The following is an 18838-nucleotide window of genomic DNA, read 5'->3' as shown; positions in this document are numbered from 1 at the left end:
GTGCTCTTCTTGCTGAAAGTAACAATTAATGCCACTTACACTGAGTGTTTTTACTGAGTTAGTAGTCACTTCTATATGGACTTAAACCTATTCTAAATTAATTTCTTACAGGCCATAAAACAACCATCATAAGGAAATGCATTTTATTGCTACGGACCACATCAGAAATAGCAATGTAATACTACATTACTAATTCTCAAGTTTTCAATGGTCTTGGTCCATCTCCAACTGTCTCTTTGTCTTGTATTAAAAATATCATTAAATTGGATATAGAAAGATAAATTTGGCTTCATATTTTACAAGTGTATAAGAGGATGGATTGTACAGTGTCTGGATTTTTTACAAGGGATAGAACTGTGGGGCCCAAATCTCACACATGGCCAGTTTAGGGACATCTTGGCTGCGGGGTGGCCTCTGTGAGGAGGGGCCGGGGCTGCCCCATGCTGGACATGGCCAGTTCCACCACAGGGCAGGGCTGAGCCCTGCAGCCAAGATGGTGCCCCTCTGTGAAAACATATTTAAGCAAGGGCAAAAATCATCACAAAGGCAGAGAAGGAGGGAAGAAAAAGTGAGAAACAGCCCTGCGAACACCAGTCAGAGCAGCAGAGAGGAAGTGCCTGAGGCACCAGATCAGGTATTTCCCTCCAGCCCACAGAAATGACAATGCTGGAGCACTTGTCCACTCTATAGCCTGTGGAGGACCCTACACCAGAGCAGGTGGCTAGTTCCTGAAGGAACTGAAGTCCACGGAGGGCCCACACTGGAGCAGAAAAACAGTGTGAAGAGGAAGGCGCAGCAGAGAGGAGCTGTTAGGGACTGACTGCCATCCCCTGTCCCCATCTCCCCTGTGCCTCAAGGCATAGGCAGAGGACTCAGGAGTGAAGTTGAGCCTAAAAGGCAGAACGATGCTCATTTTTTGTCTTCGCTTCTCACTATCTATTTTAGCAAAGAAATTAAAATCATTTTCTCCTAAGTTGACTCTGTTTTACCTGTGACAGTAACTAGTACACAACCTCCCAGCACGAACTTTGTCACCCTATTTTGTGCCCCTGTCCTGTTAAGGAGGAGGTGGGAGAGTGCCTGGGGGGGCGCCTGGCTGCTGGCCAAGGCTAAGACACCACAGGCACTCCAACTCAGAAGCAAGAAAGGCTGAAGATTTTAGCAGAGATGGTGTAAAATGATTTCTTCCACTGACAGGACTACCATAGCCAGTAAGTCATTAACTACACATGTAAAAGAATCTAGTTGTATAGAATGAACAATCTAATGTCCCTTACTCCGTGTATGCAAACATGATCTTAAGAAGTACAGAAAAAAATTAATAATGAAATACAGTTTATCAACAAGTATAACAAGGGTATGTTTATTACAAAAATAACTTCTCAACATATTTTTAAGAGGAAAATGTTTCCCCAAATCATTTATTTTTAATACATAAAAAAAGACTCAGATGGTTTTTAAAATAAAACATTTATTTAAATGATTTTTCTCTTGATGAGAAGACCTTTTAAGAAAACTCTTTATGTTTGAACTTCAAGCAGATTGAATTTCTTCTAAGAACTCTTCCTCTAAAAATTAATTTATTTCTGTTACCATTTTGTATCTTACGTTACGTTTTGGTTCTTTTTAAGGAATTGGTCAATTCACGACCACAAGTTCTCTGAGTAGCCAATGTTTAAACCTGTTCTTCTTTGCGAAGTTTTTCAGTTTAAGGCTATCCAATAGGTTCTAGGGAAGGAAAAAAAAATTGCATCTGTTTTCCAAACCTAGATTTTTTACAAAATCAGCTATTACCTTTTGGTCATCTTTAATATTATGAGAAAAACTGAATCCAAACACAATCTTCTTGAGGTCCTTTGTTTGCCCTTGATGATGGTTTTTTTTTTTAAATTTGGTAAAACATTCACTTTGCACTTTGATATTTGTCTTCAATATTTAGATGGTATAAAACCAAGAAAGATCTCTTATTTAAATGGTATCAGGAACTCCTGTGCAAATAATCTAGCTCCAGGAAACAGATGAAGATAGCCAACATGACAAGACTCAGGATAAGATAAAAAATAACCTTCTAAGGAATATCTTGCAGGTTATGAGGGATACGGAACTAGCTGCTAAAAATGTTCCCTCTCTTAGCATAGCACATGTTCAAGTTCTTCAGCATTTATGCTTCGTAAATATTCATGATGATTTAAAAAGGTGGCTCTGAAATGGTCTTAAAAGAATCACTCTGGGCACAAGCATGCACTTTGTTGACAAAGCCAAGTATGATACTCAATTTCGCATCCAGTCACAGGGGACGCACTAAGTGTTGTAAATGATCCCTTGCCTAGAGCTGCATTAGAAGCACACACAGAGACTGTCTCCCTCAGCTCTGCTTCCTCTTGCTTTGTTTCCTGAATGTTACACCCAAGTGTATCCAAAGGCAGATGATCTAGTTCCTATATCACTGCCTTCTGGAATTCTTGTAGTGGTAAAATACAGAAAAGAATGAGGTCACTTTAATGGATATCAGTGTATACAGTCTTATCCTTAGCCTAACTAAGATTACTAAAGATGTCTGTAAAATCCCTCTGAGCTCTATAGGCAAAAATTTAGCATTATGCATTGATAACACAGATCCTGCAAGCGATGCAGTGGAATTTTGTGAATATTTGCTCATGAATACATCAATGTAGAAATATCACAATGTTCAATTTCAACCTCCCATAAATATAACTGCAGCTAATAGTAATACTTGTTCAACTCCAGATGATTCTGAACTTTACTCGTTTTCTTTTGCTTCCTTTTTTGAAGAAAAAAGCAGTCCCTAGAATTTCTATAGCAGAAGAAAACAGGCTTGTGGTTCCTTTACTAGTATTTCATCTACTTCATCATGTTCTGACTTTCCAACATGTGAGAAAACCTTTAAGAACAACAGTGTAAACTTGACGGTTTACACATAAGGCATGTTCATTAATGTTAGCTAACTAGCTACCATTATGACGCAAGGCTTACATTTCAGATACTTCCCAGAGATCAGTAATTTCCCTTTGTTCTTCTAGGAGAAATAGTATGTCAAATTATGAATGATTTACAATCAATTCTTTTTAGTTCCTACTGAAAGAAGCATCCTGACATTTCAAATTCTTATGTTTCCCTCATTCTTTAGGTTTACAAACCAGAAAGGATAAATTACTCTGCTACTCAATAATAAGCTATTTGGGCCTAACAACTATGCATATCAAGAACGAAGAAGCAGATGTGGTAACTAAAATTCTCAAAGAAAAATGGCAGTTTCTCAATCCATTTACTCCATCAGTAGAATCAGTTCCAAGCATATGGTTCTATGTGACCTTCTCTATCACCTTTCCCCAAAAATTTCAATCCTTGCGCATATATAGCGGTGCTTTCTAAATCAAAATGCAAACGTCAAATCCAGAACATGAATTCTCAAGGCCAAGGACATTATATGTACATGTTACTGTAAAAACACAACAAGTTCTGCATTACATAGAATTCCCAAGCTTAAAAGAAGCCAGTATGAAGAAGATGGGGACACAAAAGAAGACACTACCTATCAGCACAGTTTGCTGTAGCTAGAACACACAGTTAAGGTACTGTCACTGCTTGTGAACTTCAAAAGGAAAGAAACACTTGAAAAAAGTATCTGAAAATTAAATTAACAGTAGTTTTGGTGGACACAGAAACTAAAATAAGGAATAGATTCCCATGTTGCTGGGAATTCAAGATGTGATAAGGGAAATGAACACTCCCAGGTAATAAAACCACTTCTTTTGCTCTGTGTTGCTCTGGACTAAAAACAGGTATAAACCAATCAGAGCTACAGCTAAAAACAGCCCTTTCTCCCAAATAATTTATATATACAGCTTTGTTGGACCTTCAAAGCATACTATTCCAGGGCAAAATATTACAAGTCAAAGAGACAAATTAAGTTTATTACTCAATTTAAAAAACAAGTTTAAAAAAAAATATCATGGAAGTTTTTCATTACAGGTTAATACTTACTGTCTTTTCCTTATTTTACTTATCGTATTAAAAATAAAAAGTATTGTATTACAAAGATGTCTTTTATTTCCATAAATACAAATAGTTTTTGGAGATTAAAGAAGTTGAAGGTGGAAACTTAAACTCTAAGGGAAGGAAGCTGCTCTACTATCCTTCCTTGAGGATAAGTGGTTGTAGAACCTTGATGTATTTAGAAATGAGGGAACACTTCAAATTCTTACCTTATGAAGAGTGGCTTCCACAGTTTTCATATGACTAATAATCAGTTCTTTGTCTCTATTACAAGAGGGAAAAGAAAAAAGTAGTTAAAAGAAGTGAAGCTCTACTGATGTAGAAATTAATTTTCTGCTACCATATAAACATCATGCCTTTAAGACTTGCATCAAGGATCCTATCCTTACGAAACAGAAGTCTGGAGAATGAAATACGAGTCTCATGCCTTTTTGTAAATTAGGGCTTCAGTAAGAAAGACATGCTGACATAAAAAAACCTTGGTCTCATCTGATGCAGAAATGGAATTAAAGTTGCATAATACCATATGACTAAAGAGAACAGGACAGCATGACCAACAAAACACCATAGGAAACAAAATGGAATCTATGCCAGAAAAGCTGATACTCAATATGGTAGAACTGTCTTTTACCTTGCCAGCTATGTGAACATTTTGTTTGAGCTCTTAAAGTTCCTAAAACAGAGGTCAAAACCACAGTGTTCTTCGGCCTGGAATGACCACTGCTTCCTCCTTTCTTGATTCATACTAACCTAACAGCAAATACAGGAAGGTGGCCAGAAAAATAGGATTGGCTTTTACACGCCTAGTAAAGCTGTCACATAGATTTTTCTCTTTTCAGGATCCTGCCTTTCTTTAGATTAGATTGACAAGGACATGCTCCTCACCTTCTCTGCTGGCCTCCTTTATGTAGCGACTGCTATTTGTCTGGGTGAAGGCAGTTCTAGAGAGCCAGAACACCGTTAATTTCTATGTTAGTTACTAACACGGAAATCAGTCTGATTCTCATATATTCTCAGCTGTTCATCATAAAAAGGAAAGTATCTTTAGATGGAATTTTGGACCCAGCAAAATAGGTGGTCCCCAGGCTCTTCTTTTTGTGAACAGAAAGCCCTCTGACTACCGTTGATTCATTATCTTAAATAACATATTAAAATAGAAGTCTGTCTATTGTTTATAGCATCTAGGAAAAAAGTTTTAAAAATTAATCTATTGCACCCCTACATGCCAGAATACACAATTCACTCAATCTTTATTTCATGTACTCATCAACTCCTACAGTTGTAATGGAAGTTGGAGCTGGATCATAGAACTATTCTTCAGGATTATTATCCAAAAATGTCATTCAGGCACGCAGAACATCCTTTACATCATCTTTTACACAATAGTTTGGGTGAAGGTTTGATACAGAGTTTCTATCTAGCAGAGGAATGACCAAAAGGCTACTAAATTTCTGTCAAGTTCACTGCTATCAGACACTTTTATTAATACTGCTCCCTACTCTGGAAGAAAATGGAACAGAACTGTTGGCCACCACTACAAGAAAATCAAGATAGCCATTCTAAGAATGACCCAGCCATCTTGCTATCCTTTAAAGCTGTGGAAAAGATTAGGAAAGAACTTGAAAGACACTCATGCATTGCTCACAATCCCTAAGGTCATGGAAGAGGTATTAAAATAAGATTTTCTGGACAAAAGTCAAGTCTATTTCACCTACTTTTCTTATATGTTCCAAACGGGGAAAAAAAAGACATTTGTTATGAACAGTTGGTAGAACAATGAATGTATGAGTCTTTTCTTTGTCAATATTCAACTGCTTCTACAGAAATAAAACCAATTTTAAAACCACTTCACATTAATATAAACTTTTCTGAATATAAGAAGGGCCACAGGGAATGATCTTTACTAGAATGCGTAAAATATGTTGGGGCAGGGTGAAAAGGAGAAAGCTTTCCAGAACAAATCCTTCTTCGGGTCACATCAGCTTTAATACACTCATACTAAATAACATTTGTCATTTTAATTAGCTTGTTAAACATTTCACTGATAGCTATATTAATTACATTATTTCACTTGTACATAAAACCATTAACGCTTCTAAACTATTGTTCTTCAGAGGTCAAATGTATCCCAGGTATAATGAGAAATTTTAATTTTAAATTAAACTTTTTTTTAAATCTTTGTCATGGACCAACAATATTCAAAGCGCATACTACAGTAAGAGTAACAGAAAACACAGTCTGCAAAGATTTATCTTTTTATCTGACTATATGACTGTAAGAGGTTAGTAATAATCTCATTCAAGTTATTGGAACACCTTTTGACTACGAATCTTTTCAAGATTGGTCCCTGAACATTTCCTTCCACTCTCCAGGTTATGGTATAAAAAGGCATGGGTTTTATGTCTAAATCCAAACTCTCTGAAATCAGCTGAAAGATCTACCCTGTTCCACAGATAAGGCTAGGTCCAAATGGGTTTCAGCCCCTTTGGCAGCTAAGACCTAGCAGATGTTTCTGCTTTTATTATAAATAAATTGTATCTCTCTATAAAAAGATGATGTGGAAATAGAGAGAACAAGCAATCATTTCCTAAATAAACAGAGCATTAGCGATCTGCCAAAGTGATGTTGTCAAATCAGTAAGATAATTGGCAAACAAAAATGCCCATGCTATTTCAAGACCCAGAATTTGAAGCACTATTATAGAATAACTATAGAAAACACACCATCTAGTATCTTGAACTAACAGTTTTCTTTTTAGAAGACTACCACTGAATTTCAAAGTGAGACAGATGTACTTTTGTTTTCTAGCATTACATTAGCCAGGGCTAAAACCCTGTGCATGAAAGTAAGAATTGATCTTTTGTCCGTTTTAAGTGATCTCCCCAAGGTCCCAGCGCTCACTTCGCTGCCATGCAGAGGGCACTCTCTGCATCATGGATGCTCTCTTTCAGTCGACGCTTGTCCTGCTCCAGCTGGGTAAGAAGTCTATTGAGCTGACGCAGAGATTGATCTTTTCTTCTCAGCTCCATCTTTGCCTCGGAGAGTCTCTGCAAGCAGACAGAAAGCAGAGTTACTTGTCAGCCCAAATAATTAACTTCAATTTATGCCATAGGCTATTAAACAAAGTGGAAAATAGACTGACTGTGAAGTAGCTTTGTACCATTACATACTAAGGTTTTATGAATTCTCTAGCAAAAACATTACCAACTCAGAACCCCCAGTTTTTAGTATAGTTCCGATGTACAAATATGTTTTATAAAATAAAGTGATTTGTTGATCAAACAGGTACATGTACTATGCTACAGGTACTGTATTTACAAATACCAGATCTAAACACTGTGGAAGTAATCAACAGTACAGCATTAAAGAAAACAGAATGTTCTCAAGGCTTAATTTAACATGAACATTAAAGAAAAGAATTCACAAAGAAAGGGAATAAAAGAAGTACCATTTATTTAAATATTCTGCACTATTCAGAAATTTCACACTTAAAAAAAGTAAGAATCTAATATTCTCTGTTAGTGCATTAAGTACAGTTTTTGTGTATTCTTGTATTCTTGCTAGGAATAAATCACTACTTTGTGGTGCTTTCACTATTTTATCACTAGTTTCCAATATGCAAAACAGCACGTGTATTTTTTCAATGTTTTTCTCTGGCTTAGAATTAACACAATTTGTATTAAATCAATTCAGATTAATGCATTAATTAATTTAGATGACAAATAGCACACAGAACTAATTAATACAGAACCTGGCTAGTTGCTACTCTTTTCTGCTGGGATAAATCAATACTTTTATAGACTGGAGTATTAATAATGTGATTTCACAGTTTGCTAAATGTTACATTTTACTTACAGCTGTTAAGTGCCTTTTTAGAAAGAAATTATAATAGGTGGCTATAAACATTCTTTTACAAAAATGCAAGTTCCCTGACAGATCCTAAACCAACATGGAAGGACAGCAAAGGCTCCACAGTTGCAAGACTGAGCTCCTGTACCTTGTTTTCAAAATTTATAGATAAGTTTTCTGCTTAAGTTCTAAGAATGCTCTGCATAATCTGTACTCAGGAGTACTTGACTTGGACCGTGGAACACGGAGAATATATATTATGCTGTGGATATGTATTAAGAACAGTATATACAAAAGGCTGATAAAAACTTGGAGGGCACTGAAAACTCAACTAATCTGAAAAGCTTCAGACCTAGCCAAGAGTCAAAGGCACATCAAAAAACAATATGCCAAAGAAAATTTCTATAAAATAACAAAGTACAGCATAAAACTGCATGGTCCTGCAAAATAAACTGAAATCTGTGGATTGGCATACGTTTTCTTCAAACATTTCTCAACACAAAAAAGCAACAAATTATTTCAACAGCGTATTTGGAAGGTACAGCACCACTACCTGAACTCTCTTCAACAATTTACAAAATCCCGGCTGAGCTTAGTCACTGCTGCAAGAAAAAAAAAGACCAATCAAGAGTTTAAGAAACTCTGAAGCCCTGAAATACCAATATTGGTCTACGTCAAATTACTGCAGGCTGAATAACTCTATTCTGCCTCTTATGTCATTATTTTCAATGAAGAATGCCATTTTTCACCTAAGAAAAGATAAACACACAGATCTTGTTCTTCCACTGCATTATTAGCATAAAGATATCCAAAACCAGAGGTGTTGCTTTCAGAAATTCTACCCTAATGCCACCGGCAACTATCAAAGCCCTGTCTGAACAGCTGAAGTTGTGAGTTGTCAGATTTTCAGAAAAGTTATTTCCAAGAAACAAGATGTGTATTAGCAAGGATAAAAGGAGCTATCTTTAATTCAAGAACAAAGAACAGTAACTTGTCCCACTTACTGTGTTTGCTGTTTGTTTGTTTTAGGTTAAGTCAGCACTGGGGAAACAGCTCTGAAAAATGAGTTATGTACCCCCCTCCACCCATATTCCCATTTTTTGACAAACAAAACTTATTGAACAGAGAACAATGTCTCTAGTGCCAATGCTGTGTTCACGCCGCTTTCCCATCTGATTGAAAAATCTGTTTTTAAGATGCAGTCACAGGACTGAGCTCTGGCCAATACAGAGTAGATAATTCTGCTAATATTTTGATGTAAGCAATTTTTAATGTAGAGGGTGCTGTAACAGAGTCTGGGTCCAAGAGTCTAGTGGTCACAATGAGTGAAGAAAGCCAAGCTATTAGAAATATTATGCATATTTACTTCATTTTTATTAGACACCTGTCCTTCTACAGGGCTGAAGAGTTTTTTGCTCCCACATAATGCTTTCATCACTGACCACAAATGGGAAGAGACCCACTATGTGTCAAAATGTTCTGGGAGCTGCTAAACATTCTTGCTTACCAATTGCAAGCACAGGCCTATTAATGAGGCAGTAAAAGGGATGAAATCATGAAGCCTAACTCTTTGAAAGGCATGGCCAGCAATCCACACTAGCTGGTGATGAAGCAACACAGAAATGATTAAATAAAATATCTCACTGAAGAGCTGCTTTATTATATGCAAAACGTCATCATTATTTACAGAAATCTCCAAAGGATTCAGACTTTGTCTACCAACAATATTGCAATCTTTAAGCAAAATGTAAACTGATTTTAGCTCTCTAAAAGCAGTTTCTGCATTCACTTGAAGCTCCTTGCTACTGTGGGTTTAAGTCAAGCGTTGGAAATTGCTCAAATACAGTGTGGAGTATTCTAAAGTAATGGCTGCTAAGCCTCTCTTTTTCTCCTTCTTCAGATTGATCTAATTAAAACCCTTGATAAACTTTATGGACTCTAATATTTCCAGCTGAGTGACTGAAACCAAGAGGGTGTGCCTCAAGGCAGCAAGGCAACAATGATAAGCAGCAGGTTAGCCACTAATTTCTCAGCCAGGGTAGATTGTGAAAGTGTGATGTTCTGATATCCAAGAAAGTGTTCAGGAGAGAATAGGATAAATCAAGTTTAATAACTCTGCTCCTAATTGTTCCCTCAATGCTCCACTCTAATTACTTGGAGAACTCTCCTGACTGTCACCTGATATTAAGTTGTTGGAGGCTGAGTGTGGAGCAGTGAGATAATCAATAAACATTTAGTGGGGAGAAGAATGAAGATCCCGTTAAGCAGTGGGAACCTGCAGCACCCAAAGCCCTTCTGCTCATGAGAAAACCTATGGGAGAGCCATAGTGATTGCAAAGCAATAATCCAAAGCACTGTTTTTAGGCCTTGAGGCCTTTAGGCAACAGTACATTTGAGAAAAAAAGGTTAACACGGTCACCCTAATTACAGCCCATTTTCACATTCTTCATATATAAGCGAAGACAAGCCAATTAGGTAGAAAGGAAGATAAGGGAAGTTTTATTTGTATACTAATTAAACCCCTGATGAAATTAAAGGAAAAACATACAGCTCTGTAATTGTGTCTGAGAAAGGTCACTTCAGGTTCAGTTATCAGAAAAGCACAGCCTTGAGATATTTCACTTAATCCACAATATAGCCCTTATTTTGCCCCCCAGGTCTTAGTATTTACAAAAATAAGAAAATTTCAAAACCCGATAATGAATTTATCTCAAAATGTTTTCTGTGGACAATTACAATTGTTAGAAAGTTGAGGCTAAATATGATAAGAAGAATGAAGGTTTTAAAAACCTACTATGTCTGCACATAGTTTTGCGAAGATGCTGAGCTTTCACTTTCAAGCAGAAGTGATTCTGAACCAACTTAGAAGCCAAACTCCAATTTATTGACGTCCGTGAAATGCCAGTTATCTGTTTAGTTCAGATGTTTAGGCATTCAGGTGCTAATTCAGACATCACTGCACTCCTTCCTCTACAGTCCACCAAAATCTCATACATCAGTAGAGTTTTCATCAGAATTCATAGAAGGAGTTCCCTTCAGAGATATTTTAGACTTAGGCTTTTTTTTCCCCATAAACAGCACGAAAAACCATTTGTTGGAGAGAACAGCAAGTAACTGATAACACTGAAGAAAAATCCCATTGGATGTCTGTAGGCTGGGTCCCACCACAAATAATTTTAAAAAGCTTAGGCTTTGCAGTGAGGAATTTCTTTCTTCAAAACCAGTTACAACAATAAATCAAAGCTTAACATTGTCATTCTTTACACACAAAAAACCACTCTATTCAAAAGATAACAGATGGACAATCACTCTAGACTAACGATGACAGTCATACAGTTTAAATTCATGCAAAGCGTATGTGACATATTTATACTGAGAGCATATTTTCCAAGATCAACTAAAGCTAGATCAAACTGCTTACTAAATTAGATTTAAATTACGCAGACACAACACAGCACTACAAAATATGCAAATATACTGCAGTATGTGTATTAAGAACTAATTTGTGAAATTAAAGATTTTGTCTTCAGGATAAAATTTTATATAAGTTTTTTCCATTTAGATGCAAGGTATTACTTTTTAAGAGATCTGTACACAGAATGCATCCTGAAAACTGTCCTACACACATAACTAACAAAATTCCACAATGAAAATAGAATGCAATGTTTAGCCAGCATCCATTCTCCACCAGTTGAAGCAGATTTCCCATTATCCCTGTTGGCAAATATGATCTTCAGGATGGTCTGAGAGCCCCTCAAAAGACAGTCTACAGATAACCCAGAGAAGTCTTGCATATTAAAAAGGTTCAAATCCCAAAAGTACAAGAAATTACATTAATATCCATTGCCAACTGTATTTTTGGCATGCATGACTGCAATGCAAACCAAATTATATTAGTTCAAACCATACACCTGAATTTCCATAGGATGCTTTATGAAAAGAATTCTTACTTATCAAGAACAACTCGAAACTTCTTTTTTTAAAATAGGAGATTAAAAATCTCATGGAAACAAGTTCTCTGGAAAAAAAAAAAGAATTCATAACGGAGACTTCTCCTCATTGATACATGAAAAAAAAACCCTAACATCTAAGACATATATTTAGACCTATGTCAACAAATAAGACAGATTTACACTTCTCAACTGGAAGTCAAACTGCAATATTAACATATTATATCTGGATTCACTGTGTGTTTCATAGTGGCTGCAGCAGTATCTTAAAACAGTTTGAAATGAACTCCATGTGGCTGTTCTGCCCTTACAAAGCAGATCTAACCTGAGGCTGACCACCCATGACATCCCTTCAATAACAAATGCTTTCACATGCCCTTTGAACTTCTCTAGGAAAAGAAATATGAGTACTCAAAAGGACATCTGAATGAGCTGTATCTGCTTTGCAGAAAAAAGTGGGTTTTTTAACCTCTTTGCTACTGGACCCTTATCCTGACAGTGGCAATCTTTTCATATGCTGGCATTCTTAGAAAGAACATACCTGATGACTCTTCTTTGAAGTATGTGACGCAGCATGGAAGTAGTTAAATGTAGCTTACAGATCACAGTGTCTCTAACAAGGTGCAAAATGGCTCTTCATGTCTTTGAAAGTGCCCTGTGTAATGAGGTCACCGAGTACGAGTGGGTCTACTACTTTCATACATTCACATTTCTGACACAGTATCAAAAGCAATTGCTTGTGATTGTTTTATATAAGAAACCTTCATAATGTTGGAGCACAAACTATGTTAATAGCAGAAAGCTTCAGCCAAAAAAAGTCAAACAATCATCTGAAAACAATTGTGAGTTAAATGATGGCGAAGGTAGCTTTAAAAGCAGCTGTGATACACAGTTACTCTACAAGACCTAGAACCTAAGTATTAAGAAGTATTTCAATAAAAATTTATTCAAAAGTCAGCCAATGGATTGGATGGGGAAAATGCACACGTTATCATCTTGCAAGAGATTTTTCTTACAAAAGTATTTTGAAACTGAAGGCACTCACATTGTGAAAGCGAATGGCATTACCTATGTATGTCTAGACAACAGTCCATTTATTGACTGACGCGTAGCTCTCAGACATCAAGCAAGTTTAGGTACCACAAGCATTTTACCTGCAGTGCTTCAGGTTGGATTCAGGCTCAAAGACTTAAAACTTCATTTAATATCTCTGTGCTACAAAGCAGACTTATTTCTCAAGAGAAAATCTATTCTGATCAACAAGAAAGGAATGCATTTTTCAATTGCATTAGCTCAAAATGTTTAGCAAAGGATGACTGAAAATGCTTTACGAAGTCACTGAGCTGTGTATGCTTTAAAGTTATTGTGAATTAAAAGAGCTTATTAATTTAAACACAGCAGCAATTCCCGAATAATTCCACATAATAACACTTCTTCCAGAAGAGACATCCCATTTTCACACGTCACTCCACTTTGAAGTAAGAAAATCTAACCAAAACTTTGAAAGATTTTTTATGCAGTAATCACAAAATATAAACTGCCCACATACAGGCTAGATCCTCATGGACTGTTACTATTAGCAAACAAAAGCACTGGTGTTAAACTGTGGTAGCTAGGTATGTGGCTCTACCGAAAAAGAAACAGAAGTTGAAAAAGTTGAGGGAAACCTTCTTGAATCCAAGATGCACTAAGCCTCCCAGACACACACTAATCCAATCAAAGATAATAATTAAGCCCTACTTTTTAACAGTGTTTTGGAAAATGTTAAACTACATAATAAAATTTATGTACATGATAATCTAGAAATTTTTATCATCTTCTGAGCTAAGTGAATTACGTTAGTATTACTGGAAAGCTGCAGAGAAGGATTACACCACCTTAATGGAACAAAGACAATTTTATAAAAACTCAGGCTTTATCATTGTGAGTTTTAGATGTGTTAGAAAAATCGCTGATGTTAAGTGAGAATAAATTTTTGGAATCACATGTGTGGTGGCATAAGAACATGATCATTCATTCCTCATTTACCTCTGACATGCTATGTCAGGACTGATGTTTCTTTTTTCTCCCTAGAAAAGTAAATTCCTCTCCCACCACAATAGCTAACCTTGTGCAACTGCAGACTAGAACTGCAGGAGCAACAGCTTTTCTGTGCTTTGGCAGTGTCGTGCCTTTAAATCAGTTACTTAAGTGCCACAGAAAATAAAGAATTGTGTTTTTTTTTCTACTGTTACACTTCTTACCATGATAGTCCTCCAGCCTTATAGTTGTTACAGCTCAAAGATTTCAAAAAGATGGCTTATATCTGGTACTGCATGACTGGACTTTTCATAATTCTGTCATGTACCTGTACATAAGTGTGGCAACCAACTTTACAGGGAAACTCTGATGCTGCTCTGTTAACACTGCTCTCTGCTACACACAACCATCTGCAAAACTGCTGCTTAATTTTGCTATACATTGTCTAATTGTGCATATTAGCACACAGTGTACAAGATGAAGATACAAATAGCACTTAGACTTTTTCTTTACTATGGTTTACAAGTGCTACTATATCACATGTACATACACAGAAATATTTAGCTGGGTATCTACAATAGCACAACATATTGCATTAACTTCTTGCATTTCATTATAGGTGAACTGCGCTCAAACCACCTGTCTCTGATCATGTCCTACTAGTCTTAATGATCTTGCCCTCCAGTGACATTTCTAAGCCCAGGAACAGATTCTTAAGTTCTCAAAAAAATATTGTTCCATTGGATCTGCATCACTTAATTTGTTTGGAATATTTCTAAATCAAACAGGTAAAATAATTCAGGAAGAAGGAGAAACAACAGCAACAAAATTATTAACAATGACAATGAAATTTTACCTACAAATTAAATAACCACAATTTCGTTCCCATTGTTTATCTAAAAAAGCCTACAGTTTGAAGTCAGTGTGAATCTGGACAGAGACTAAAAAGTCATCAGGGACAGGTTGAATCTCACAGAATTCTGCTTCAGAACTAAATTTAAGAAACAAGTATTGTGGTACAGTGGCTTTATGTCTTCACTTCAGTCACTGGTTTAAAAAATAGGAATCCCAATAGTCTTCAGAATAGTTTCAAGAAATTTTCGAAATAGAATTTAAGGTTCAGTTCTCAGTAAGAAAATATACAATCCACAACCTCAGTACAGTGGTGGTCCCAGTTAAGTTGTCTCAGTGATGCATGTTATCCTGCAGCAGTTTCTTGGAAGAGGCTGCAGCACAATTCCACTAGACACTAGCTCATTAGTGTGACCCATCACATTCAGCAGTTTTGAACAATGCCAAGTATGCCAATCCATGCCACCTAAAGTTTTGATCTTGCTTCGGCAAGAGTTTTTCATTTTCTTTAATTAATGAATTGGACAAATCATTTTTTAACATGGCACTAACATTAACGTAGGCTTTGGCAGATTAATCACTTTATGAAGTTTACATGCAAACACTGAGTTCTCCTGCAGAAGACTTCTGGCCAAATTGTACATTTGTATTCAGTCATATGTGTTTCCACAGACAGCCCCAAATGGCGTTTAGTGAATGCATATTTTATTTTAACATTATGCCAGCCACATCCTGCTGCATGAAATATCTGCAGGGGGAAAGCACGCATACATGATTCTCTTTATCCCTTTTACTCTTTAAACCTCAATAAAATAGGAATGAATTGATAAATATGTAATTTCACACTAAAAGGTCTATTATTTTATACAGGTCAGCCCTATCCCTCCCCTCACTAAACACTGGAGAGTAGTTGTCTTAGCAGAAAGAAAAGATACAGTAAAACACATAACATTTAACTAATATAAAAGGCAACTTCTAAATCATTCTGTTAAAAAAGCATCAAGGATATATCACATCCCAATATTCAGCAAGGAGATCAAAGTTTTATAAAGGCATATTGATTGGGTGTCTCCCTTCCCTCTGGATATGCTTTGTGTCATACCAACTACCAACCAAGAGCACAAACCTTAAACAAGGAATATGCTTTTCTGAGCATGGCATGCACAGATCCTGAAGCAGACATGGTAAATACTGACAGTGATAAATCACTGCATCCATTAAATTGAACTGAATTCCTATTTTTCACTTTTGGTACGCTTCCTAAGTACAAGATAAAATGGCACTACGATAGTAGGAAACTTGGAAAATTACCTGCTTCACTCACCTATAGAAGCAACAGTAATAAATATGCCTTGTTATCAAACACATTAGGTGATACCACACAAATAATTATTTTAGTAAATTATCATTAACTTTTTTTTTTTTTAAGAACACATATTTCTTCATTCTCACACCTGAGAAATTTTCTTGTGCAACAGCAAAGTACTACTTATAAATAAAATCTTGGGACTGTTACTTAGAACTGAGAATCTTAAATTAATGGTTTTTAAATCAGTTAATTACTTATTTTATAGTCCTCATACAAAAAAAACCCCAACAAACCCAAACCAAAAAACAATTAAGGTGGGTTTACTTTAGCTAGAAAGTTTTAATAAATTTTTAAAAAGACCTTCTAACTAAGGCAGTAAAAAGATTCATGTAGCAATGAGAGCTTCAGTGGGTTTTTCATAAATACAAATTGTAAAAGTCAACACAAAAGTTTAGGCGATATAAAAAAAAATAATTCCGTTTTGAGTTTGTTAGCCTGCTACAATCTCAAAGAGCTTCCATGCTTTTTTTTCATCATTAAAAGAAGATAGCATAGCTACGGATTTTGGAAGCTGAAAGTGGTATAAATTTTGAAAAAAATGCCCTTGAAAATTATGGAATACCTAATGAAAATAGAGTGCCAAATTAAACCCAAAAACCAAATGACATGAAAGATAGGCATGGATGCTGTCAATGTATGCAGCCAAGAAAGGGGACTGAAGTGTAAAGGAATGCATCTCTTCCTTTAGCCTTATGCCAGCTAGACACACACTTAACTGTATTCCAATAGCTTATATATATTCCAATAGGTATTTGAGAGTTAATTACTTATGTTTTCACAAGAAGATATAAAAGTTCTTTACAGAGTTAGCTTCACACAAATAGAGCGGGAGATCATGGGAAAACCTGACTGAGGTGAAAAAATGATGGGGCCCTAGAGATATCCTAGATAAACAGCAGCAAGAAGTAAATCTGTGTATAAAGGATCTGTATATCAAGAATCTGTATAGCAGAAAGTCCTATACATTGATATCTAAATAACTAGGAAAAATAGGGTTTAGAACATTTCTTTAAAAGCATCACATGCTGTTTTAAAGATCTATTGATCCCCTCTGAACATCTCAAGGTAACAAAGTTACTTTGTAGTTGACCCAATAACATAACAAAGATCTCCCAGGCACTGGATTTACCAAGGAGCCTTTCTGTATTTTTGAGTGGAAACTGAAACACAGTTGAAGGTCTTGAAATAGCAGGGATAAACAATATATAAGTACATATGCTTAATAACCACACACTGTAATTACACAATAATCCCATTTTTCTTCCAAATTACATGTCAATAAATCTTTCTCACTGCACTATAAATTCCAAGGTCAGGGACAGAGGTGTTTATTAGTATAATTACAATGCAGCAATAAAACCATTAAGCTTTTAGATCCCAATATTGTTCCATTTATAAATAGTTCCTACAAGTGGAATGCCCAGAAAATATTGGAAGTTACTTTTAAAAGACTATAAAAATGCTCTGGTTCATGCAATTACTTTGTTAAAGTTTTCTTTATTTAATCTTTGACAGAATGTCAGAATTGCTTTTTTTTTTTTCTTTTAATAGCTCAGTGCAGCAAATTGACTCAAGATAAAAAGTATTCTCTGACATAGGCAACATTACTACACTGTGAAGACATAACTAAAGCATTCTAGATTTCACTGTATGCCAGCCATCAATATATTAGATCAAAAAACCCAAGGTCGTACCCATCTGTTGAGAAGGGACTTACAGACCAAATTATTGACTCTTATTTCCACATTAGTGTAATTATTCCTGGGCACAATTCTACCTGTCCTGGTTACTTGCTGCCTTCTGCAAACTACCAGAAGGGCACGTAACTGCGTGATTTGTAAAATGACTACTGAAATCAGACTACTGAATCAGACTAGCATGACGATACTTACTCTGCAATTTTCTAAAGAAGGCAAAACCTACTCTTACTTGGAAATTAACTCCTGGTCATAACTAGCTTTCAAAAAGTAACTGAAGTGATGTTATGTGATCACGACTTATTCCAGTGTTCTCTCTCAGTACCTAAATTACACCAAATTGTTATAACAATGAGAGCACTTTCCTCGGTTATTTCAAAGTCTTTGACTTCTTAAAATACGAACTTTTCTAACATCGGGATGTCTCTTCTTATTAGATAAATAATGTTTACACCTGACTAGATTGAACATAAATGTAATAAACTGACAATTCCTTTCACTCTTATCTCAATATAAAGTAAAAGGAATTTTGGGTATTATTTTCTCACTATATAAAGATAGTAAGGAATTTGCCTGAAAAAACGAGTCCAAATAGTATTCTTAATACTAACCAATCAAATATTTTGCAGTAGGATAATTTAAAAAGTAAAAAAAAATATTCACCTGGTATGAATATGTTTTCAAATTCCAATGTAAAATCTTAATATTGCTCAAATGACAATGAACTATTATCGACATTCAACTTGAAAACTGGAGAAAAGAGAAACTTCAGAGAAATGTAAGAGTAACACAGCAATAATGCTAATATCCTTTCAAAATAAGAGCTTCTAATTAAATTGTTTGTGTGCCTCATACTGCAAAATTTTGAATTGTTGGCATTGAACTTCATGTTAATACGAACACATAACCACATATTTTAATTTTATTCTTCCTCCTGTTCTGCTCATTACATATTTTTCAGAAAGCCTGGCTCAGAAAAGTTAAGGCAGACCTTCAACAACCTGGTTGCTTTATTGATGACTATGAAGCAAATACAATACTTTTCTAAAGGCCATGTACTGACCTCAGTCCCTCCAGACCACTCA

General features: G+C 35.7%; 1 protein-coding gene across 1 annotated transcript in view; it reads right to left on the bottom strand.

The window, feature by feature from the left end:
* The window catches only part of CCDC171 (coiled-coil domain containing 171), a 154296-nt gene that overhangs the window by 54443 nt on the left and 81015 nt on the right, over positions 1-18838 (bottom strand). Inside the window, exons 22-23 of the mRNA XM_074166111.1 lie at positions 6919-7064; positions 4227-4281 (exon numbers count right to left, since the gene is read on the bottom strand). Coding sequence (XP_074022212.1) covers positions 4227-4281; positions 6919-7064 — 201 coding nt within the window. The remainder of the gene's footprint in view (positions 1-4226; positions 4282-6918; positions 7065-18838) is intronic.

The sequence above is a fragment of the Numenius arquata genome, chromosome Z (assembly GCF_964106895.1).
Source record: "Numenius arquata chromosome Z, bNumArq3.hap1.1, whole genome shotgun sequence".
Lineage (NCBI taxonomy): Eukaryota > Metazoa > Chordata > Aves > Charadriiformes > Scolopacidae > Numenius > Numenius arquata.
This window is presented reverse-complemented; position numbering and strand designations above follow the sequence as displayed.